At 41.9% G+C, this 25819-nt stretch overlaps 1 protein-coding gene across 8 annotated transcripts in view; it reads right to left on the bottom strand.

The window, feature by feature from the left end:
* Positions 1-25819, bottom strand: part of PNLDC1 (PARN like ribonuclease domain containing exonuclease 1) — a 374781-nt gene that overhangs the window by 175788 nt on the left and 173174 nt on the right. For all 8 annotated transcript variants that reach the window (XR_014980732.1, XM_085650474.1, XM_085650477.1 and 5 more), the window contains 5 exons: positions 14271-14371; positions 14030-14106; positions 13620-13757; positions 2472-2541; positions 2264-2349 (listed from right to left, as the gene is read on the bottom strand). Coding sequence is in view for 7 of the 8 variants with exons in the window: in XM_085650474.1 (XP_085506600.1) it covers positions 2264-2349; positions 2472-2541; positions 13620-13757; positions 14030-14106; positions 14271-14371 (472 nt within the window). In the remaining variant the exon portion in view is untranslated. The remainder of the gene's footprint in view (positions 1-2263; positions 2350-2471; positions 2542-13619; positions 13758-14029; positions 14107-14270; positions 14372-25819) is intronic.

The following is a 25819-nucleotide window of genomic DNA, read 5'->3' as shown; positions in this document are numbered from 1 at the left end:
GTACCGGCCTGGCGCCAAGAACCCAGCCGATTTCCTGTCCAGGCACCCGGGCCATCGCGAACACATCCCGGCGGGGACAACGGAGGAAGACGATGCTGAAGCACACCTCGATTTCATCGCGGCACTAACATGCCCACAAGTGCTGACGCTACAGGAGATTATGCAAGCCGCGGAACAAGACCCCGTGATGACCAAGACCAAGGAAGCCCTACAGCGAGGGTCGTGGGCCAACTTCCTACAGTCTGCCAACACGTGGACACAGGAAGAAAGGGCGGACCTGCAGCAGATCTGGCGAGTACGGAACGAGCTCAGCACCACCAGAGACGGAATAGTCCTGAGAGGGGCCAGGATCGTCGTGCCAACAGCGTTGCGCCGTCAAGCCGCCCTTCTTGCCCACAAGGGACATCAAGGGACGGAGAAAATGAAGGCCAGGATGCGAGAAAAGGTGTGGTTCCCAGGACTGGACACCCTGGTGGGTGATATCGTAAGGAGCTGTCCAGCGTGTCAGATGACTAGCGGACCGGAACATCCAGCCCCCATCGCAACTGAAGAGCCAGGAAGACACCCCTGGGACAAAATCAGCGTTGACTTTGGGACCCTCCCCGATGGAAGAGTAACGCTAGTAGTGATGGACAATTTCTCCAAGTACCCCCTGGTGGAGGCGCTGCCATCCACCGCGTTCACATTTGTAGGGCCAGCACTGGAAAAGATATTCCACATGTTCGGACGCCCGTCGGAACTAAAAAGTGACAATGGGCCGCCGTTTCAAGGCCACGAGTTTAAGGAGTTCCTCGCCCTCCAAGGAATACGACACCGGCGGATCACCCCGCAGTGGCCTCAGGCAAACGGCGAGGTCGAACGCTTTATGAGGACACTGAACAAGATCCTCCGCATTGCCAGTGCCGAGCGGCTGGACCCTGAGCGAGAAGTTCAGCGCTTTCAAGGAGAGTATCGAAGCACACCTCACTGCTCCACCAAGCAAGCCCCCTGGGCCCTCATGCTGAAGGGGACCCGCCGGGATGGTCTACCCACAGTCCCAGGATGGGCCCCCCCACCATTTGAGGCGGAACAAGCGCTGTGACGACGAGCACACCGAAACCAGCAAGTGAGCCGGGCGAGAGGGTGTCGGGAGCGCGCCCTTGGACGGGGGAAAATGTCCTCATCAGGGAGCAACGACCGGGGGGAAAGTTCAAGCCACGATACGAGCCGGGAAGTTGGACAGTAGAACGCCGCCGGGGTACAATGGTCACGGCTCGCCGGGGAAACGAATCAGCCACCCGAAACATCTCGTGGTTCAAACGCATCCCCACAGCCACAAAACACCGACTAGAGTCCGGGGGAGAGGAAGAGGAGGACGTCCGGGCCCCCGTGAGAGAACAGTCACCACCGCCCGACCAGCCCGAAGAGACGGCAGCCCGGGACGGGCCCAGCTCCGAAGCTGAGGAGGCGGAACGTGACGGCCCGGCGACTACCAACACCCGAGCGACGGCCAGGTATGAGCTGCGACGGAACCCTCCGCCAAGCAGCCGTCTCAAAGACTTTGCCTGCCAAGTAAGTGACTGAAAAGAGGGACTCCTGGTCCAAGTTTCATTATCTAAGTTGGATAGGGATGTTACAGTCAGCCACGACGGTGGCGTACGCGCGGAGGATAAATAAAGGGGGCGTGCCCCGTTTGGGCATTCGCGCACCGATACAGTAAGCTGGTGTGGTCTCCGTTATTTAGCGCTGCTGCTGCCAGGCCCGCGCTGCACGGCCGCGTAACAATTCCCACAGCGCCAAGAGCACCAGATCAGGTATTAGGCACCATCAAAAATAATAGCAAACGGAAAATAAAAAGAGCAGCGCAAAAGCGCTGTTACTGTAACCACGATACTGTAGGCTTCGTGTCTTTTTCTTCTTTATACAGGAGCTGGGAAACGAAGTACGACGGGGCGCCGAAGGGAAGGTGACTTCTTTACACAGGAGCTGGGAAACGAAGTACGACGGGGCGCCGAGGAGAATACAACCCGCCAGGAATGCACGCCGAACCTCCGTCGAATCAAGAGTGAGGAGCGCAACGCACCGGAAGTGATTAGGGGGAACGAAAGCAGGAACCGGAACGCGAAGCGCTGCTGCTTGGGGTTGGCAGGGTTTTAACGTGCCTGACCAGTCTTCGCGCATGTGCGTTCCTGGCTGACGGCCATGTTTGTAGTTTCGCGGTTCTGGCAGTCCTGACAGTAATAAAATAAATATTGCTTTCTAACTTCTGTGAAGTGCCTCTCACCTTCCAAACTGCCCGTGTTACTGTCTTTGTATCAATAATAATTGGAAACAGGGTGTGAAGATTCTTCTTAAACTCCTTGTAACTTTCTGGACGCCAAAAAAAAGAAAAAAACTGTTAGGCAAAGGCTGCTTGAAGCGGGATACAAAATTGACACTACGTAGGAGAGTTAAAATACTTTGTAAATTGGAGAAGGGTGAAAATTTCTTACCTGGCAGCGGCTGGTAGAACTTATCGTAAAGGTGAAGGAGATCCATTAGCATGTTGTGTCCGACCAGAGGCTAAACATAAGATTGAGAAAGCACTATTAAGACCCTCAGCCAGCAAAATTTTGTATTATGCACATGGAAGAGGGCAATCGCAGAAGATGCACAAAAACAATAAGTGGCAAAGCCATTAAGTTTGTTTTTTGTTGGGAGAAGGTGTAATAACTGGGTAACAGTGTGCATTTCCCTCTTCTGCCCTAGAGAGTAAAACAACATCCTAGGATACAGCACGGAAGCTAGGAGTAGGGCATCTATGCTAAACAGACTGAATTAGCAGAGTGAAGCTGTATCCTCAAATAAGAGTTTTCTAAAAAGAAATCCGGGGATGACGCTGCATTGTAAGCGATCAATTTAAAAGGCACACAGCAAAATTTGCTTAGTACATACTTTTGACAAACGGACAGTATTTTTGTTGTGACTTAAAGAAATCCTTAGCATGCTGATACCTTTACTGAGTGAACAAAAATCTCCGAAAAGTAACAACCTGTTATCATGATAGCAAAGTAAAGCAAATTAATGTGCAAGGTTAATTAGTGTAAAGAACTGCCTTCATGATTTGATAAGGCATTCAAGCACTACTCACTTGCTAAACAAAAAGCATTACATTAGTGAATTTTATGTTATTAAGACAGCAAAATAAATACATCAGTTATGACAAAAATATATACTGTTTCTCAGTTAAAATCATATGACATTATGCATCTAAAGTCTAATAAAAGTACTATACTACTTGATGCTCATTCCATAATAGAAACACAAATAGGGCATATAAAAAATGCAATGGATTTGAGGAATAGCCCCTCTAAGCAATGGCAAACAAATAAAAACACATTAGCGCCAATAACTGAAGAGAATTGATGGAAATCCCTCTCTTTCTTTACTTCCTATTGTACTTTGTTGAAGATTTATTAACATGAGGTGTTCATGACAGCAAGAGATATATAGTCAGACCTAACAAGCATCATCAAAGCCAATACCTCTGGTATTGGCTGTAACCTTTTGCATTTCTCAATTATTGTTTTGTCATGTTTCTTGCAAAACTTCACTGCTGCGGGAGCGATCGAAAACTAAAAGCAAAAGTATGTTTTGCCCAGTAACTACTAAATGTGCGTATGTGGTTACCTTGATGCCCATTCCATAATAGAAACACAAATAGGACATATACATACTGCCATGGCTTTGAGGAATGGCCCATCCAAGCAATGGCAATCAATTAAAAACACACGAGAGCCAATAACTGAAGGGTATTAATGGAAAGCCCTTTCTTTCTAGTAAAAAAGACAGATTGTCATGGTAGTCTATAGCATTGAAGGGAACTACTTAATGTGCGGATGTGGTTACTTTGAAAGAACAGAACGTCATCACGGAAACCAATGGCTAAAGAAAGCTGTAGGCGCCAGATGAAAAATGTGAATCTCATCAAGGCCAATGAATGAAGAAGGCTGGCTGAAAGCCTCAAACTATATTTTATACGTAATTTTACTAAAAATCAAAATGGTCCCGGGTAACGCCAGACCCAAAATTTCAAAAGATAATACAGGAGAACAGACAAAACAGAAACATGGACAATAGACCAGGGACAAAAATGGAAGTCCAAACAGGTAAGGAAAAGCTCTCGACAGACGAAGTAACCAAAGACAGAGTACAGAGAGAGCAAGGTTGTTCAATACAAACGTACATGGGAAGGAGAGAGATGGAAGAAGTCCCTTTGGTTGGGAGTAAGGAAAATGCATATTATAAACGTTAAATACACTTTTTGCCTTTACCCTTCTGCTTTCTTAACCTGTTTTGTTTGGCTCTCAAGACTCTGTGCACTCTACCACTTTTAGCCAGGGCTAAAGTGCTAGTGCTCTCACCTTTAAATAAGGTAGACCTGCCTTACATCCAAACTGAATTTACTTGCCATAGTAAAGTGGTACTACATGTACCCAGGGCCTGTAAATTATATGCTACAAGTCGGCCTGCAGCCCTGGTTGTGCCACTTACTTAAGTAGCATTTTAAACATGTCTCAGGCCTGCCTTTGCAGCCTGTATATGCAGTTTTAAACAGAAATTTCAACCTGGAAAATTATACCTTCTGCTAGGTCTTAACCTTCCTTTCTCCCCCCCTAGCGTAGGCCCGAAACAGCTAAGAGGGCAGGGTTTAGTGCATTAAAAACGTTAGACATGTACTTTTAAATTTTACATGTCCCAGTAGTGAAAAAATCAAATTAGTTTTTCACTACTGCAAGGCCTGCCTCTCCCATAGGGTAACAGTTGATCAACTGATTACATTTAGTAAGTAATAACTTTCAATTGGGATCAACTAGGAAAGTAGAGTTTGGTGCCTTCAGAATTTAAAATGGTCTTTAATGGGGAAAGTTGGAATTCAAGCCACAATTCTGAATGCTACTTTTAGAAAGTTGTAAACACAATACAAAATCAGTTGGTTGTGTAATTGAAACTCATTTTTACTTATGCATGAGGAACATTTTACTCAATAAAGATGACCTCCAGTTACTTTTGTAACAGTTGGAAACGTTTCAAACTTATACAATTAGTGTGATGAAAGGAAAGAAAAACCACATTCAATTCAATAGATGTACAGTGAATAATTTGTGGAAAACCAAGTGCAAATTGTAGAAAAGTTACTAAAACTAACAATAGTTTAACTAAAAAAATCCATAAACAGAGCTACAATTCAGTCTTCACCAATCCAAAGCATGTTAATCCAGAGCAATACATTCACAAAAAAACGCTCTTGGAAATTGGACACTAATCCCCTTCGCCGCAGCGCGAATTCCGCCGCGGTGCTGGGGGGTTATGCGGTGAGCGCGGCGCCGCCATGCTCATGACGGAACCACGCCGTCATGAGTCACGGGCGAGCTGTGCTCATGACGGAGTGGTTCCGTCACGGCGCCGCCCACTGACGTTGGACGCCCGCACAGGCGGGGAAAACGCCCCGCGTGGGCGGAGCGGCAGCCAACGGCCGCGGCATGACGGAACCACTCCGTCATGAGCACAGCGCGACCGTGGCTCATGACGGAGTGGTTCCGTCATGAGCAGGGAAGGGGTTAAGAGGGTCTAGATGTAACTAATATGGGTTTGCAATGGTTCCTTTTAAACAATTGAATTCTAGACGGCCATATACTTGTTGATTACAAGGAGGTGCTTAATTAATTGATTGTCCCTGCTCTCATCATCTTGTTAATTCAGTCTACGCTTATTTACTGATGACCTTGCATTTTCCTTGGAATCATCTAGGTATCCATTTTGCCCATTTTGGAAGATTGGCATCAAGCTCCCATCATCGACCGCTATTGCTCGACGTGATAGTCCTTACTTTTTCCTCCGCATCCTGGACCCCTACTATCCCCTATTCTGGGTCAGGACCATATTTGGCTCTGATAGGGAGGTGGTTCTACGCCTTGTTTATATGTGTGAATCCCATATATAACTAAGTCCTTAACTTGTGACTATTCTTTTTTCTCAATAACCTTATTCTTTGATTTTCATCTCAGATACATATCATAGGTTATCTACCTTTCCTGGAGCCCATTAAATAGGCTGTGGAAAAGCTGTTTCCCGATCTCCTTTAAAAGAACCCGACCTTTAGGTACCCATTGCCACCATTTAAAAGAATGCCTTTTGGTATATCACTTATTGATGGGTTATAAGGCGCAACATGTATTTCCCCTATGTTTCTAATACTCTAATTGGGTGTTTTTTCCTTATTTCACTTATCTTTTTGGTGATTTAGGTTTCTCTGACAATCATATGGCTTTGAGGACTATGCATCATCTATCGTTCATGCACATTTATGTTCTGAGTTTATTTCAATATTTTTTTCATCTTCTCCTTATTTTCTTATCTTATCTTGGTCGCGCAGTTTTATTCCAATTTTAAGTTGTTATGTCTATCATATAATTGAGTACCCCTACCGTGGCAGATATGAAGTGACAATATATATATATATAAAAACAATTATAATAAAAAATGCTATAATTTTTTGGGGGAGTATTGTATTGTTGTTTCTATATATCATTATATATTCTGAAATTGTATATACCTCTTTTTGATTATAGGTGTGTTTGTCCCACACCACCTGTCCATCCTCACCCTGATGAAGGTGTAGCCCCGGCTGGGGCTTGACACCGAAACGCGTGTTGGCGTTTTTTAGGCTGCTGGGTAGTCGAAACTTCACTACCCATATTCTGTGGATGTTAACTGTCAACTTGTTATTCAACCATTATATGGCAGCTCTTTGATCCTGATGTTCCTTTATCTATATGAACCAAACTTGTGTGTTGTATATAGGATGAGGTCATTGTGGATTGTGTGATAGTATGATTGTGGTTTCTGAATGAGGTGTGTGGGACTGAGTCATTATATTAATGTGAATCTTGAAATGTTGTTTTATAATAGATATAACTAAATGATGCTGATAATATAGAAAAATAAATTCGATCTATTATTGTGATTAAACAACATCATTGGATTATTTTTTGAATTTTGTCCTGGTTTGCTACGGTGTGTGGTTATTAATACCTGGACCCTTTATAGGGCCTTTTTTGAATAATTTTGGCAGGTATTTCTTTCTATCGGGAGTCCCTCATTGATCATGGTCTACGCGTTTCAAACCCTATATGCCTTTGTGGGTTCTCTTCAGGACAAAGGTTTGGTGAATTCTGCAAGCATAAAGGAAAAAGACTTTTGAACTAAGTGATCAGCAAACTCCAATGTCTTTGATCTAGCATAATTGTCATGAATTTTACCTTAAGGGCATGAAGGGTAGCAAACATTTGGGTTGAAATTCATCTGACTATAGTTCATGGAATGAAGGATCATTCATGTGCCTCCAGTTTAACCAGTAGATGCTGTGAAGTGACACACAGATTGTTCATGTTTTTCTGAAAAGAAGAAATAAGCGATGAAGTGTTGGAAACTGAACACATTGTTCATGGTGGCTAGTAATTCTTCAGTTTACAGATTTACCTTTGTGTTTCTGTAGCTTTTTAATGTTGTATGGTAATAGATTTAGGAGCCCAATTGAAATGGAAAAAATTGGAACGGACTGGTTTCATTTGTTGCTTTAAGAGCGTGATTCAAAATCAATGAAAATGGACAACTCGTGAAAAATGCTTGCATTCAAAGCTGGCTATGTAGGCAAGCTATTACTGTTGGGAGTGCCTTGTTGCTGTGACCTTATAACAAGATAACACGGTCTCTCATGCAGCTGTTACAAATTATATGAATCCGCCTTTAGTGTTTACAGGGTGACTGTATTCCTAAAATTTGGTGCAATAGGTATTGCATCTGCATCTTCCTCCTCAGAGAGGGGCAGTGCTTGTTGCATTGGGTCTTATTCCTGGTTAGTCATTGTTTTTAGAACACTAAATAACTTTTCAAGGCAACAAAGATATGGTGTTTTTGCACAATTTTTAGGAACACTGTGCCCTTCAAGCTGGATTAACCAACAGCCAATAAATAGGATGTTTCGCCTACTCAGCTGTGGCAGAGTTTGTGCCCACCCACTCCAGACGTCTCTGGTGGTTTGTGAGTAGGGGTCTCTGAATAGTACAACTGAACTAAGATTCTACTGTTAAATAAGTACCCAACCAACGTTGGCGGCGCCATGTCGTGTAGTCCTATATAAACTATACAGGATCTGTGGGTTTGGATAGCAAACTGTGGGACTGGGGCCAGACTGATTCTGTGCACCCCCACCGGATACGTTAGACTGTCTCTATCAGCTAGCTCACAGTGCCACTAGAATCTCCTCTTAGCGGTGAGAGAATAGTTATTGGCAACATCAGAACATAAACCCTGATCCCTCAGAATCGTGGAAACAATATACTACTTTTCGCTCAGTCACTTGTGCTCAGAGATACACAGAATAAACATACTGGGGGTTTGTCAATAAGGATTTATTGAACAGTTGTTATCCTAGTGCAGAAGAGATGAGCTGCAACTATCATTAGACAGTAGCAGAGATATACGATTAGTAGCACTAAAAGTAAATGGATGGTACAGCTCTACCATTTTGCATTAATCATGAATACATACAAGTATATAAAACACATGATAAAAAGTGCGTACTCCTACGATGTCTCCCCAACTAGATGTACCTAAATGTACCTAGCATCTATGTAGGTGTTATGCCAAGAATCCCTCTAGGATTTAGTCCACCCCATTACCTGAGAATGTGGGATCCCTACCTGGTCTCGAGTTGGACACCCCGCGAGGGATGTTAGACCACTGCTAGCTGGAGCGTCTGCTTGCAGGAACCTCAGCGTCTCTGGTCAGTGTGTCAGCCGGGAAGTCTCGGTCTTCTGTCTTTTTAAGCAAGACACAATGTATATATACCCATAGGCCTCCCCGGGGGTCCTACCTTGCTGTGTTACTGTGTTGGCCTAAAGAATGACGTTGGGCCTGAACGTTATACAGAGATATTATACAGGAGATGTACATCTTACTGTTAGTCCTGCTGTGCTTCCAAGAAGCCTCATGCATAATGTATGAGATTCGAACCTGCGTTCTGAATGCAGTGTTGTATCTAGGTAAAAGGTCAGTCCCTATGAACCATTATGTATATAATGTAGGGAAGATATAGGTGAAAGAGAGTACCTATATGGAATAGAACAATTTAGGCTGTTTGCTTTTATTAACCAGACATTTAAATATGGAAATATGTTATGTCTGCAGAGATGTGCTACTACTACCATTAGATATTTTGTGAATACCCGTGGTGCAGTGGATGTAGCCTTACGGCTAGAGCGGCCGACCTCGAAGCTGGGGGAACCAGGTTAGAGTCTCGGCAACGACGCTCGACATCTTGTGGTTCTGGGTAAATCACTTAATCTCTCTGTGCCTAACAAAAATGAATGTGTCCTTCTGTAACGGAGCTGGTGCTCATGTAAAGCTCTCCAATACCCTGATGTCTCGGTTTTAGTTTGGCTGTATAAAACTCTTAAAAAAAAAAAATCCAAAGGGAAGAACTTCTGAATTGATAAGATATTTTCTGTGTGCAGGATGGTAAGGTATATGGAAGTATGCTTCCTATAAGTCTAAGGCAGGCAGAATATATCCTTTTTTTAGTGAAGGAATTATTTCCTGAAGAGTGTTCTGATATGATGTAATGATTCAGTGGTCTGAGGTTGAGAATGGGCGTAGTGACCCATCTTTTTTGGGGGTAAGCAAGTATAGAGAGTATACTCCTCTTATCGGATACTGTTTTTGAACTGTTGTTCCTTTTTAGGTCGAGCCTATAGTGGCGGCGCGCATGCGCTGCTCGCTTTGCGAGGCATGCAGTATTCAGTATGGAGTGGAAGCTCCGCCCACTCTCCGCTCATCTTTTTCATTGCTTGTGTCTTTGTCCTTCGTAAATGCGGTCTTCTGATTCATTTTGAGGCTTGTTATCCCTCCTTATGATGGTCATGTCGTCATTTGTCACCTCCCATGGCTACTGGCCCTTTACTTTGAGTGTTAAATGGTACGTGGACTGTGAGCACTCCTTTGTGCTCCCTTCTCTCCGGCCCGTACTCACATTGTCCGTGTCCTCCCCCCACCCTCCCTCTCATTGTCCGTGATACAATATGCAATAGGTCTCTCAGAAATGCGAGTCCTATTGCATTGCAAATGCTTGTTTTCCTTTTCAACTCCTCTGTCCCCCGATCCTCGTCCCTAATGTTTGCGCTGCAAACCACGGGATGGTTCAGACCCAGTCCCTCAAAATAGCAGAATGTTTTTTTCTTGAGAAAATGTACGGACTTGTTTTATATTGTTATTATGCGAGAAGTTGAGTACAGCTCACTGTGCCATAACATTTCTCGTTCAAATGGTTAGGTGGTAATGACGCTAGAAGGGGGCATTGTCAGTACAACATACCTACTGTGCAAAGAATTGTGGTTACAGACTGGGGTTGGCACTAGCAGAGGCCATGGATTTATATTAATGGGAGAATCTTCACCTTTCACCTGGCACTGGATGCCCGGGGATGATGTCACCTTGCAGCTGACTGGCTGCCCGGACACCTAGTACAGGGAAGAGAAAGGAAGATATTGGCTCCAAGCTCAGTGCTGGATCTGTGGTCGGCTGAGGCTGTCTAAGCCGATGTCTCAGAGTGGTCTATCTGCTGTGTGAGCGGCCATGTGAGCTACCGGGAGCGTCCCAGAGCCAGGAAGGACAAGAACGCTGGAGGAATGAAGCGGCTCATCTGCAAGCGGATCTGTGATTGTAAGTTGCAGAACCTAGATTGAAAAGAGAGTGTAGGGAGTGTTTGAGGATGTGCATCAGAGAATTTCATGCTCGAGACCCAGCCCGAGATTACCCCATTGCATGGGGGCACACTGGAGCTGAAAATTAGGTTAGCTTCAGTTGTCGTTCTTCTTTCCTATTTTGTTTAAACATTTTTGCTTGCGTTTAGTGGTGGCAGCATGTCCTCGGCTCATTTTAAACCGCGCTTATTAACGCGAATCGGTATTTCAATAACACGTCCATTTGATCCGACAATGTGTTTTCATTTCTGCCCATTGCTCGGCCAAAGACAAAGGACCCAATAATTACTACTGATTCACTTGCTCTTCTATAAACTCCTGCCTGCCCGCGGTGTTGATAAAAGCAGTTCTGCTTGTTTCGAGCCATGCAAAGGAAGCGGTGTGGCGCCGCGGCCAGGGCGACTGACTCCGGAATCTGGGGTTCACGGTTCGATCCCTGGCACCGGCGGCAGGTCAGCCCAGCACCAGGTGACTCTGGGCATAGCTTGCTTAATCTTCCCGACAGTCCCAGCGCCTAGAGACCCTTACGGGTGAGTTTTTGCGCTTTACAAATTTGGATATTATTATTAATGGGGGTGTTATTCTTCATCCTTTTCCCTTGTCAGATAAAAGCTTTAATGATGATGACTCTGTGGACAGGAGTAGGCAGTCAACAGCTGCTTCAGCCTTCAAGGTCCCTGCCCCTAAAAAACCTGGAAACCCCAGAAACAGCTCAAGGAAGCCTGGCACGGCTACGGGTTCAAAATTTGCAGGTAATGCATTTCTTATTCCTATCAGTGCAGCCTTGGAATAGACACCGTGGCATGTTCATTCTGATTCAGAGATTTCAAAAGGAAAATGACTCATTCATTATCTTAGCGCTTTTTGCATATACCCAATTTTCATATATAATGCCAAGGATTGTTTGTGCTCTAGTGCATGTGAGTGTTTCATGATATGAAATGTGTATTAGATATACAAAACAAAATGTTCTGATGATGCTTCGGATAATTAAGGTTGTGATATTTGTATGTTCGGATATCTGCTCACATCATTTTTATTTCTTCATGGCTGCCCTGTTCCTGATTTGCATTTGCTTACACTCTTGTCCAATACCTTGATTACTTATTAAAAAGCTAAAGTGGTTTGGCACTTTTATACTCTATATTTAATTGTGCACCAGCTCCTAGTTTCTTGCTGCTGCTTTGCATGGGATGCGTTATCAGTAATAAGTCAGGATTGATTCACAACACTTTTTGTTCCATTTCAACTGAGGGTCGGATTTATTGCTTTGAGTTGGGTTGGGTTGAGTTTGAAGTATGCACATGCTGCATGCTCTTCCTTATTCTGGTTGCTTGATGTTGCCAAATTCCATGTATGCCACATGTCGTCCTAAGAGTATCTCTATAAACGTACTCCTTTTCATATCTTTTCTTTCTGCTCGTGTCACCTCCCCTATTCATACACGAATGCCTGCATTGGTTATAGTACAGTCATATGGCCTGCTTCACTGTATGCCTGTCTTGAATACATCAACCCCTGCTAATACCGATTCTGAGAAAGTTGGGCTCTGAGAGCTTGGGGTGTGTATGCGAGTGCCAAAGGGAAATCACCAGTGTCCTCCCACATCGAACACTAAAATCCAGGTCGAAGAAGGCAGTGTCAACGCAACAAACACAAAGACGTAAGTCTGGTAGGGCATAGGGTCCTTCAGCAACCAGACAAGGGATTACACAATTTGAAGTACGCCCCAAGACTTGGATAATGCTCAACAGACCTGTTAAGCAGGATTTCACAGTGTAGTGTCAAATTGGGTGCCCAGAGTCTCCACATGGAATATTCTGTGCAGTTCAGAGGAGTCATCTCTGCCTGTTCTGGTCAGCCTACCTTATGCTCTGGGAATCATTAGACACCCCTTTCACACCTCTTTCCGGGCTTGAGCACAGGCTGGAAGAGGCTTATGCTAATTGCATTCTTACAATTGAGTCAGAAAAAGAGTATCTATCTTTCTAAAAGTAATTGTTCCTTAATAAGAAATTAAATATATGACTTTCTGAAATGTTTTCTAAAGATAGTGGTTTAATTATTTTTCTATTTGGTCCAATTGCCGAGATACAGTATTAGTATTTAAATCTGTACTCTCGTTTTTTACATAGGACGGCTAGACCTGCCACGATGAAAAAAGCTTTTAAGACCTTGTCACCTTAAGGATGTCATTTTCTATATGACCCACCTTTAAATACCATGCACCCTACTTTGTGGGCCACAAAGCTGACACTTTGAAGTCAGAGCACAACCAGCCACATGGCAACCTCGATTATTATACCAAGCTTCCACAGCCCCAAAAAAGACCCAAACTTGAAGTTGAAAAATATTTTTTTCTTAAAGTTAGAAATACAAAACAAACATGTCGTCCAGAAGGGATAGTTATTTGGTTCTAATATGTTAAACTTTAAGTCCTTCTAGTTAGTTTGATTTTGGTGTTTTGTTAGTCTTCTCATTACTCTGTCATTAAGCAAACTCTTCTACCTCAAAAAGCAGTTTTCCATTTTGATGTTTAACACAAAAATTGGGCAGTTCAACAGTAGAATCTCAGGATATCAATTGTTCTCCCAGAACACGAATGGTACCCATGCGAATGCAGGAGTAAGATGCATCTAACACCCATCAGCAGGGGATGAGGAAGGTAAAGAGAAAACCGTGCCCTGATGTCCTTGGAATAAGAAAAGAAAGGCAGGACTTTCAAAATCTCAACATACAAAGATGGTTCCTTAGGATAATGTTTACATGATTGAGAAACGTTTTTACTAAACAAACTAAAATCATTTTATCTTCACTAGATGATAACCATGTTAATACCTTTTTTGCTGCTACAATGAATCGGAAAATGATGGTGAATCCAAGAACAGACAGAAGTATCCGCTCCTTGCGACATGGGTCTAAATCCTGATGCTCCATTTGCCAACGCTGACGGGGTAAGACCTTCTGTACAAATACCTGAAGGGCATCCAAGAGCATTAGAGCACATTACAATAAGGAAAAGAAAAAAGAGACAGCAGTACATTTTGTCAATTAAGTTTACTATTTTAGTATTTCCATCTTATCACTTCTGATCAAACCTCTGCAATCTTTTGTTTTCTATTCCGGTATTCCCCCCATTTGTTAGCTCACAACTCTATCTCTACTTCCCTTTTGGGCTCCTACTTATCCTTCTACTTTAAAACTCATCTTTCGTCTTTCACGGTCAGGCGGCTGCATCTATAAAATACCTCATTTCCCGTGGGCACAGTCCAGACATCTGGCAAAGCCTGCCTTAGCACCAACTGGACATTAAACACTTCGAAACCTGGACAGAATACAAATGCAGAGGTAAGTGAAAAGACAGAACACAAAAACATGGTGGAGAGAGATCTAAGGAAGGAGAGAGTACAGAAGAGGGGCGGCAGGGCAGAAAAACAGATGAGCAGAGTGAGAGTAAAAGAAGGAATCAAGCTGGAGAAGGCTGCTCACCGTTCAGATCACGCAGAATCATGGCATCTCCTTCAGCTGCAGATGTAACCCAACAGGTCACCTCTTCTATCGCCTTTTTCAGGCAGTCCTTCTCCAAAGAACTAGAGAGGCATAAGAGGGAAGAGGGCATTGCCAGTCAGTTACATCACCCTCATTTTCTGGGATATTGTTCTAGAGAAAGTGTGCAAAGATCTGACCTAACCAAAAGCAACAAACCTCTACAATATTGATTTATTGGCACAATTAGCCAGGGAAAGGTGGGCTAGCAGGGAAGCTCTGGTGGGCTTAGCCAAAGGCATATGCTTGGTAATAAAGCAGGGATGCAAGCAGGGGCAGAAAGGAAGATGAGACAGCCAGTTAGGAGAGACAGAAAAAACGACTTACCTTCAGTAACAGTATTTCTGGTGAACACTCAATCTTCCCCAGATTTCTCACCTTGTGATTATCCCATGGCTTCAGACCGGACTTAAAAATATTTTTCCCTCAGCAGTAGCGCCCCAGCACTGCCAGGTGTTGCTGTGTAACATGAATGTCAGTCTAGGATGTAGCAACTTTGGCCTATATATGGACCACGTGGACCTGTAATATGTACCGGGCCCCCTGTTAATGTTTGCGCTATGGCGCACCTTTACATAGGTGCGCCGGCCACAAACATTAACAGTGCGTCTGATAACAATGAATGCGCTTCCCTAAGGGCAGCCCCGAACTCACGTCTGCCTTGGGGGCAACGTATTCAATGAAATACTGGGCTGCTACTTTAATCAGCCGCTCCGTGTTTCAGGCACTCGCCTGTACCTCGAGTGAGGACAGAGATCCCCTGGAGGCGGTTACAAAGAGTGACTGCACACGTTTGCAGGGGGATATCGGAGGATTCAATGGGACCCCCTTTGTCCCCTCCAGAGGGCTACGCTGAGCACAGACTGCTCAACCTGTAAGTGGCACACTTGGTGCTTCCTCCTGATGGCTTCTTTGTCTTTGCAGCAATGTCCATAATACGGCCCAGTGCACAGCCAAAGTGATTCCCTCATTTGAATGAGACCACACCTCCATGCAAATGAAGTAATGCCCTCTCTAGTTAGTGCTGGTACGCATGTAGCGCCAGCTCCATCAGTAGTACAGAAGGGACCACATGCGTCTGTGGTTCCTTCTGTAACACCAAGGTATCCTGTGGAGCACACAAAGTGAGTGCACATGCCCTTGCAACCCCAAGGCACATTTGTAATACAGCCCTTAGTGCTGTGACATCAGTGGCTAATACTTTTCCGTGGCCCACAGAGGCTCTGGAGAGGAATTGGTGTCAGTGGATTGACACTGTGGGGACTTCTTTAACTGAGACCTGGCCCATCTAAGGTAATGGAGATGCTCTCCAGTAACTGGATTGCTCCGCATGTATATGGAATGTTAGGGAACTAGGTCTCAAAGAGAAGAAATCCATGATTAAAAGCAAAAAAACACAGAGTGAGTGAGAAATAACCTCCAACGCAACAATAAGAAGAACCAGACCAGGCAAGAGGAATTTCCAGGGAATGCTGGTCTGATTAGAAGAGAGCTCAGGAAAAGCAGCTGACTGATGCCCTCAACATTCTAAGCACAAACTGGAACTCTGGAACAAAAGTCAGGAAAAAGGACTTCGACTGCATAGCAAGACAATTGAAAAATTGTCTGAGGTCCTTCATATAGTGCAGGAAACGAAACAAAGTTAACAGGAAATTTCCCCATATTGCATAACAATGAAAGAATTCTAGGAATCCTGGAGGTTGACATTCCAGGGAAAGTTCTGGAAAATTAAGCATAACTTTATGAGTTGTAAATGTTCTTAGGCCTTCGTCATACCGATAACCCATGTATTGCCAGATCCTGCATTCTCTTGAGTGCGTTTCCAAGCCAGCTGGCCCCAAAGCTGAGGCACGCCATGACATCATCAAAAAGATGACGCACAAGCCAGAGCGCAGATAAACGATAAACCAAACGATAAACCAACTGGGGCGGCCACCTAAGCATGGGATCTCTGAGAAACCCTTGCCTAAGGACCTAGATGTGATCCTTGTGTGCCGAATGAACGCAACAACGGAAATAGTCCAGCATGCTTTCTTTGGCACTTGCAGGACTGACACCCAGTCTCCGTGGTGGCATGAAAGCAGCAGGAGTGGTCACTGCCCTTGTTGAATGCATGCAAATGCCAGCTGGAGAGTCTTCCTGTAACCAGTCTTTATTCACAGGGAGAACAAACATGAGATTGCATATGTGATATCAGCCTTTCCTTTCTTGGGTCCAGTGAAGCCCACAAAGAGCTGATTGTCCACAAGGTTTTGTGCAGTTGATATAGTCTGGGTTGCCATTCCATGGAAGTTGTTCTATGTAATCTCTCTTTTTCTGATGTAGGGTTTGGTCTACATATTCTCTCCTTTTCCTTGGTGGGGTGAAGTAAGAAAATTGAGCAGGTCCAACAAGGCATATAATTTGTCGACCCTGCAGGCCAAAATGATTGACACCAAGAACACAGTCTTGACTGCAAACTAAACAAGCATTGGCATAGCCAATAGGTCTCGCTTTTGGGACCTTATAAGTATTTAGTTATGCAGCACAATATCCTTGGTACAACATCAACTGTTGCATGGCTAAACACTTATAAGGTCCCAAAGGCGAGAACTATTGACTATGCCAATGCTTGTTATTTATTGCAATGAAATGAGTCAGTTAACGGAATCTAGAGGATCAGGAACACTGAAATAGGAGAGGTGTCACCCTGCTGTCCTTCTCCCAATCAGCGTAGAGTAAATGCTAAAGAAGGTTTGATAGATGTACTGTTTGGAATGGAGCGTTAAACATCATTTAGAATAGAGGATAAATTGACACTTAGCAACTAAAAAAGGATATCCGTGAGGAGGGTGAAGGAGTGCTTTGCCTATAAAAAGAAAGATATTAGTAATTACAATGGTACAAAACAAAGGTTATATACAAACATTTACTTTAACGGAATTATGGGATTCTGCGGCTACAGCGTTTTCCGCATCATTATGAATTTGTAGCATGTCACATAAGCCATCACCTGTCGCATAATGTGCTGATTTAAAAAAAAAAAAAAAGTTTCTAGTTCATATGGATCCAAAATTACAAAAATCACGGCGACACATGTTGCCGAGTAGCAGAAGGCCCTATGCAAAGGTTGATTAGTCATGTTCAATTTGAATATTGCTGCATTTTGATAATAAGCTGGTAATAATTAAACAGAACATTTTGAGCCAGACAGTGTAAACATGTGAAAACATGACATAATTATGAAGTGACACCATCACAAAATGTGCCGCAATACGGTACATAATTGCCCTTTCCGTACCGCACAATTTAGTCAACCCAGCTGCGCACTCAGGACCTCACCTCTTGCATAATTCCAGTGGTCCTGCATAAAGTTATTAGCAAGAATTTTTGCAGCATTCTCAGTGGCTGCCTGACATTGATGGTGCACATTATGAGTACTTGTAAAATAGCATTTAATAAAGAAGTCCAGGTCTTTTAAAAGGAGTTAAAAAGTGCATACATACCAATTCACCCAAAAACTAAGTTTGCATTGAGCAGATGGAATGTTTGACCTGAAGGTGAGAGGTTCAAAGTCAGCGGGTACACTCAGCCTTTCGTCTTCCTGAGGTCAATAAAATGAGTACCCTTGAGTAAGGTAATCAAAACTTGGTATTCAGCGCCAAGATACCCTTCCAGGGCAGCATTCTCTTCACATATACTTTGTGTTGTGATGTAAGACACGTTGTATGAATGAAAGTAGTGAAGAAAGCAGACCTTCACTTCCAAAGGTGGAAACCCCCCCTCCTGGTAACAGATTGCAAAATGTCTGTGTCCTGTGATTAACACGCATCTGTGACCTCTACGGATATGTCTATCAAGCGTGCCAATGTCTCTCATTTCTAGCGGCAGTACGGTTGGACGGTAAGAGCATTTCTGCCAAGGTAAATACTCAATTTCGAACATGTTCGTTCACGCCAGGTTTATAAAAGCACATTGACAAGGAAAGCTGTAAGTGCCAGAGCCATGAAGCTCACGATACCAAACTTGAAGCCGGAAACATCGCACACTGCTCATAAGATGCTGAGCGTTAAATACGTAAAATACCGAACAGAACGCTTCCATTCATCGTGCGGCTGCGATCTCACGAGAACGGGTTAAGAGCATCTGAAAATGAAACTACCCAAAAAGTTCAGGTCCTTGCTCTATAAAAATATGTGGAACAACCGTTAAAGCGAGTTTGAGAGCTGCTCAGTTTAGAATGGAGCGAATATCAGCATAGGGATCGTGGGTAAAATGGCATTTAGGAACAAAAATGTACACGGACACAGGACGGACATCCTCAGCAAAAGTCTCTGGTAGCACTTTCAAAAAGCCACTCACTAAATTTCTCGCAGAGCAGCGCATACGCTGGCTCAGCGAGACCTAAAAAGTAAGCATGCACAACAAGGAAATGTGTGTTGGAGGGGTAGGAGGGCACAACAGGCTTTTGGAACCTGCACTTTGGCACACAAAGTAGTCATCAGACCAAATGGGAGCACTGCAAAGAGGTACAGCACTGGAACCCCAGTGTGAGTCAGTGATAGCACCTATGAGCAGGAAAGAACAGCAGATGGAAATAGGCATACTTGAGACCCAAGGACACCATCCAATCCACAGGGCTGAGGGCAAGCAGCACTTAGCTGATGGTCGCCATTTTGTTCTTATCCTAACTAATGAAGGTTTTAGGAGCCTTAGGTTCAGAATGGATCTAGTCTTTCATTCTTACTGGGGCCAAAAAGTAAAGGGAATAAAATCCTGTGTACCTCTCCTCCCACAGCACCACTCCTGTGGCCCCTCTGTCAACGGGCCAAAAACCTCTGCCTCCAAGATTGGAGTTTGGCGCACGGCACGAGGAGAGAGGAAGGAAGGCATAACGCTTACAGAAAAGCTGAATCCCTAAGCAATTTGCCAGAACGGTCTATTAATTGATAATAAACATTGGAGACCCTCTCATTTACCGGAACTTGCTGATGGGAAGGGGAGGAGTAAAACCGGTTTTGAAGCCGTAGATCCAGCAGGAGATTGGAGACTCTGCTGCAGTTATTGCCAACCTTAATGTCAACCTGTGCCTCTTAAGGACGAGAATAGTTGTTGTGGGGAATGGACCAACTGAGACGTTACTGCAGTGAGGATTGCCACTGGAAAAGATTCAGTATCAACAACAGCATTGTTAGTGGACTTCCTAGGAAGGGCAGGCTACACAAGCATACTGTGGTGTGGCTGTTCTTGAAAAAGTTTCAGGGAGGAGTCAGACGTCTTCCTAAAAGGCTGCTCACTGTTGAAATGCATGCAGATTACTGCTAATCGGATGACTTCAGGAAAGCCAGCAGAAGCATCCAGGTATGCTGGCAAAAAAAAAATTAGCCACAATTGTAAAGCGCGAACAATCACCCGTAAGGGTCTCCAGGCGCTGGGGGCCGTCGGGAAGATTAAGCAAGCTATTGCCCAGAGTCACATGGTGTTGGGCTAATCTGCCACCGGCGCCGGGGATAGAACCGTGATCCCCAGATTCCGGAGTCAGTCGCTCTGGCTGCGGCGCCACACCTCTTCCCCGAAAGGGGATTCAGTATTTCCCAGGACTGAGCCATTGTATCTGCAGATTCCAGGCCAGACTAAAGTTTCTGCTTGGAAGTATCCAGACCATCATTCCCCAAAATGTTCATGTGGTCAAAAACTAATCTTGGGCAACTCCCAAAAGGTGTGGAAATTCCGTGCAAAAAGGCATGGTGCATATGTAGTACGCAGACCTAAAATAATCAACAATAAAAGGTTTTCTGCTCATGGTGTTAAGCCACTTGAACTAATCATCTGAATGAGTGGCAAATGTGTCTGGATTCATTTTGAAGCTCAGATCACCAAATTCTCCACTGATTAATGTATAAAACAAGAACTTTGGGCCAGAATGCGTGGTTCAATTAAGCAGTACAATTTGTCTGCGAACGTCCAGGTACAAGAACGATTTCTCTGAAGTAGTCAAAATAGGCCTCAAGAACTATTCTAGGTTCTGGCGCCACCAAAGAAGGCTATAAAAGGTAATTTTAGTGCCTCTGCTCATTTCCCTAACACAGACAAACTACATCTGAAAGAAGGATAGATGATGAGCAATATCTCCCTCTGGAGAAGCATTTAGGCCACTAGCATTTTGCTGGTCTAGATAGAGACCTATATGAAAGTGATAAGGAGGTTGTCAGCCTCGGTCTTCCTCCGTGCACCCATATCCATTACTGGGCATCTTTAAGGCACTGGAATGAGATCAAAAGACTGTTTAGGCACATGCTTTGGCCCTGGGAAGGGGTTGTGACAGAGGTTCTTAGGTAAGGCAAGATCAAATCTTTTCTTTTGCCATAATCATAATTTATGCAGACTTCAGTAATCATGTCATGGTAGGTGACAAAAGGAAGAGGGCGAGTGCCTTAATAGGTAAGGGCTTCCTCAGAAGCAGCTCGAAGGTTGAATTCTACTGAGGAGTGGAGCTGGGTTTGGAGATACTTGAATGGTCAATTGTGCAGGATCAGGAACAGCATTGAGAGAGGACCAAAGCGTTGTGGGGCCACACTGAAAATACACAAAAGTGACCTGCCAAAAGGCCTCGAACTGTGGAGAGTTGCCAGACTGGATCAGGTAGGGGAATATCGTTTTCAAGTCTCCGATCAGCCCCAGGACCGTTTATTCAAGGAAGAAGGGTACTTCTAATGTTGAATTCTGACCTTCTCATGGGATGATCCCTTGGGGGGACTTCTCCCCCCTGCTTACTGTGCAGGGATTCACTGGAAGTAAGGGAGAGGGACCGCTTAAGAGTGTCCTTGGCAAGACAAATTTGGGTTATCGCTCCCTTATAGCCTCAAGTGCATAGAAGAACAATACTAGGAAAAAGGGCCACATTCAGATCAGACACCACATGGGGTAAACAACCTTTACAACGCAACTTTTACAACGCACTACCTTTACAACACATTTTTTACAACGCTTTTTCTTTTACAACGCATGCTTTTACAACGCCTGTTTTTACAACGTAAGTACCTTTATAACGTAAATACCTTTACAACGCAAGTATTATGTTTTAAATTATTTTTTATTTAATTATTAAATAAAATAAATTAAAAAATATTAGGGAAATGTAAAATTAATTTAATTTTTAAATAAAGTGAAGTTTTTAAATAATTTTTTAAATTTATTTATAAAAAAAATTACTCTAGTATTGATAAAGAATACTTTAGTATTAATAATTAAATTATTTTGGTTAATCAAAAATCCAAAAAAATAGCTAATTAATACTCTAGTAATAATCTAGTTTATATACTTAAAAATATACTGTGAATAATGTATTTATTTATAAAATTGTTTACTACAAAACAATCAATTTGCAAATTAATACTCTAGTAATAATCTACTATATATACTTTAAAATATACTGTGTACAATTTATTTAATTATTATTACTGTGTAAAATGTATATTGTTTAATAAATAGATGTATGAAAAAAAAAAATGTTAAATGTAAATTTATACTCTAATATTTTACATGTGGAAATATTTAAATAAGATTAATTTTTACATTTACAATAAAAAGATATAGTGTTAAGATATTTTTAAAATACTTGGCATTTTTGAAAAGAATAAAAAAAAAAAAATCCTCAAAATATAATCATAAAATGTTATTTAAAATGTAAAACAAATATATTTATTTTTACAATAATTTATTAGGAGGAAATTTAATTAAAACTAATAGTAAAAAAAAAATTCCCACGGTTTTGTATTGATTTGTATGGGTAAAATTGTCCATCATTTATTTCAATAGCTCAAGCTGGATGTCCCGCGGAACTGGAAAGCAAGGTGTGAAAAACAAAGAAAGGGGAACTTTGGAAAGGAAATGAAATTAGTGTAGAGGTAAGGATGAAATTACGTTATTTTAGAAGTAAAAAGATATAAGAAATAAGTATATGTAAAATAAATAAAATTAATACAAATAAAGAAGACATTGTTTCTGGTTTCGATTATTTATTGAAAAAAATAATAATTTATGATTTTAGACATTTACGAATATTTTACATACATTTTAAAAGTAACATTTAATTAAATATTATATATTAAATATTTGTCTAAATAATAAGAAAAAATAGTCCGTTATTCATCTTTGCAGCTTTCAAAGACGTAAGGACGTAAACGTAAACGTAAGCCGCCATTTTGAAGAGCATCGATGGAGGAAGCAGCTGGAAGCTGATCTACGTCCAGGTAGGAAACAATTTTAACTTTATTTATACATCTTAGATTAAAAAAGGATACATATATTGTAAAGAAAGGATAAGGAGAGGTTGCGGTGTTTGAATTTTTGTTAAACATGTAAAAAAAGCATGTCGCCGATCATGTTATTAGCGTATGCCTATGTCGGGTCTCTGAAAGTGACAGTGAAATGTTTTGTTTATAATTATTAGTTGTAAACATTAAATAGTTTTTGAACATTCATGTTTAATAGAACGTTTTTGGATATTTTGTAAAAAAAATTCGAATGGTTAAATAAAAAGACAATTTTGGATTTTGGTACGGAGAAAAAAAAAAAGGAAAGAAAAGTATGTAAAACGGTAAAGTTACTTTGTTTAGTATATTTTCAAAACATTATTGGAAGGTGGTACTAAATGCAAGTTTGGAATGGATTGTCACATTTAGAAAAAAGTGAACCGGTTTTTTCGCATTTTGAGTATGGTTTAATTTTGGTATTGGGTTTTTTGAAAAATTGCATTTATTGTTGAGAAAAAAGGAGAATAAAAAAAAAAGGAGAATAAAAAAAAAAAAGGTAGCTTGACCCGACTAATAATTTGGAAAAATGTTTTACAAAAATTGTATTGCCAATTGTAATTAGTGTTGGAATACATTTAATGCAAAGCAGGAAAGTAAGGTTGAAAAGTTATTTAGAAGTTTAGAATGTTAGAAACATTTTCAAGGTAGTCTAGAGCCACACACAACGAAAACTGTTGTATAACACCCAACAGTCTTTCAGACATTTCCTTTGTTTTTTGAGAAACTTGTGGGTTTAGACTACCAGTTAATGTTTGTGAAAGTCTCATTTCTTGAAAACTTTGCTCCTTCTTCAAAGTTTCCAAGAAAGAATAGAAATTAGGATGTGGTTTGCCAATTGTATGGTTGAAGGAGTTATGCCATCCCTCAATGGCATTATTTGTTTTAGCTTCTCCCTCTAAACAGCTCGTGTAACAGTTCCACCACTCCACATGGAAACGTGGCTTCCTCCTGCGACCCGATCTGCTTAGGTGCCCAATCCATGTGTCTTCAAAATAATTTAAGATGGGTGCCAATTTCTCTTCATTTACACAGATTCTGTAATGGCAGTGTAGTACTCGTCTACACTTTCGGGAGGAACAAAACAAAGAGCTGTTAATTTTTTTAATTCAAATTGAAGTTTGCTATCTCTTGAGTATTCTGCAACCAGGGATGTTTTTTGTAACTTACGCCAGAATGCCTGGGAAAAATGGAAAAAACAGCCCTGAATTTGGGTATCCGTGTACGTTTTACTGATCACATTGATCATGCTCAATTCAAAATCGACAATTATTTTCCTAGGACTTTTGGATGTAGAATTTTTAATAACTGATAAAAGTTCAGAGTAAGTTGCAGAAGTCTTATCAGGTAGCAAACTATATACTAAGGGGATCACATTATGGTTTATTTTTGCGTGTATAGTGTAAATTTGAGTGAAAGGATGGGGTGTACTTTTAAACGTCCCATCCATCATCCAAATTTCACTATTTGCTAATTTAACAAGGTTACGTGGTGTGCTAAAAATAAGAATACGTTTTTGAGGGTTTTCGTTGTCATGGAGAAGGAAGTGTTCATGAGCAAAAGAGATTGTTAGTTCATGTGGTATAACTATGTCAGAAAAGGTATGAGGTGTTGTGGTTTGTGTGTTACTTGCCTGCTTTTGTCTTTGAATAATTCGTCTCAAATTAGGAATTAATGTTTCTCTAACATCAATCTCCATTGCAGAGGCAGAGTGGTTATGTTCTGTTGTTTTAATAATGATATTGTTATATCCTGAGTTTTACTTAATTGTAATTAGCCTAGGTCTTCCTAGCTGCTCAGCCAGAGTGAGAGATGGTAACGGAATGTTGGTGTGACTGTGATGAATGGAATGCCTGGGTGCCTGTGTGGGTGAGTGATGACAGTTGGAGATGGGCTGAGCAGCTAGGCAGGCTGCTCCTGGTGGGGCTGTTACATGGGCTGACATAGAGGCTGTAACAAGGGCCTAGATAGGCTAATGATGAAGCTGGTACGTGGCTGAACCTTGTCTGAAGTGATCTGGAACTGGAACCAATAAAGAAGGCTTTGAAACCTACAACATGGCTACAAGTGTCATCTTGTACAGATCACAACAGATATTATCATTTGTAACCGCTCTGCCACTGCAATGGGTTGAGTAGTATTGCACACACCTCCAATGATTTCTAGGAAAACTTACCCTTTCTTTACAATATATGTATCCAGCATGTTTCAGTAATTTGTTTCCTTTTCTGGATTTAATGTAGCATGCAGTTTCTTGAGTAGACATTATCTGTGAAGAAAAAATGATTTTTTATTACTATGTGGATAAAAATGAAAACAAAGAAATAACAGTATTATACTATTTAATTACAAACACACTTTCCTGGTGTTACAATAGAAAGTCCTGCCTTTACAGTATCCTCCACTTTCTCTACTGTTCAACTAGCTTAAAGCAAGATTAATAATTCATACACGTACACTATTCAAAAATTTTGCTATTGATTTATCTTGCTGGAGTAACATTAGTAATTGTCATTTTTAACACTAACCCACATTTTCTTTACTACTACACCTATCTGGACTTAGAATAGTAATTGTTAACCCTACACCATTCTACACTTTCTCTACTGCAGAACCTTTCTGTATTTACATTAGTCACTTTTATCCCTACACTAACCAACACTTTCCCTACTACTGCACCTACCTGGAGATAGAATAGTAATTGTTACCCCTACACCATCCAACACTTTCCCTACTGCTGCACCTTCCTGGAGTTAGAATAGTAATTGTTACAAATACACCATCCCACACTTTCCCTACTGTTGCACCTACTTGGAGTTAGAATAGTAATTGTTAAACCCTACACCATCCTACACTTTCCCTAATGCTGCACCTTCCTGGAGTTAGAATTGTAATTGTTACCCCTACACCATCCAACATTTTCCCTACTGCTGCACCTTCTTTGAGTTAGAATAGTAATTGTTACCTCTACACCATCCTACACTTTCTGTATTGTTGCATATTTCCTGAATATTTTCCAAGAAGTTTTGCTTATTAATTTCTTTTTAAGTAAGGATTATTGATTTAAAATACCTTTTGCTTTTGGTGCTTTTTTCTTGGCCTTGCTTCTGGTCTGGTTTCTACTTTTAAAGCTTGATTTTTTGGTTGTCTGGTCTTGTTGGTTTCGAGTTTTTCTGAGATGTTGATCTGATTTATGTCAGT

The sequence above is a fragment of the Triturus cristatus genome, chromosome 4_1 (genome assembly GCF_964204655.1).
Source record: "Triturus cristatus chromosome 4_1, aTriCri1.1, whole genome shotgun sequence".
NCBI lineage: Eukaryota > Metazoa > Chordata > Amphibia > Caudata > Salamandridae > Triturus > Triturus cristatus.
Note: the sequence above shows the minus strand (reverse complement) of the source record. Positions and strands in the feature narration are given on the sequence as shown.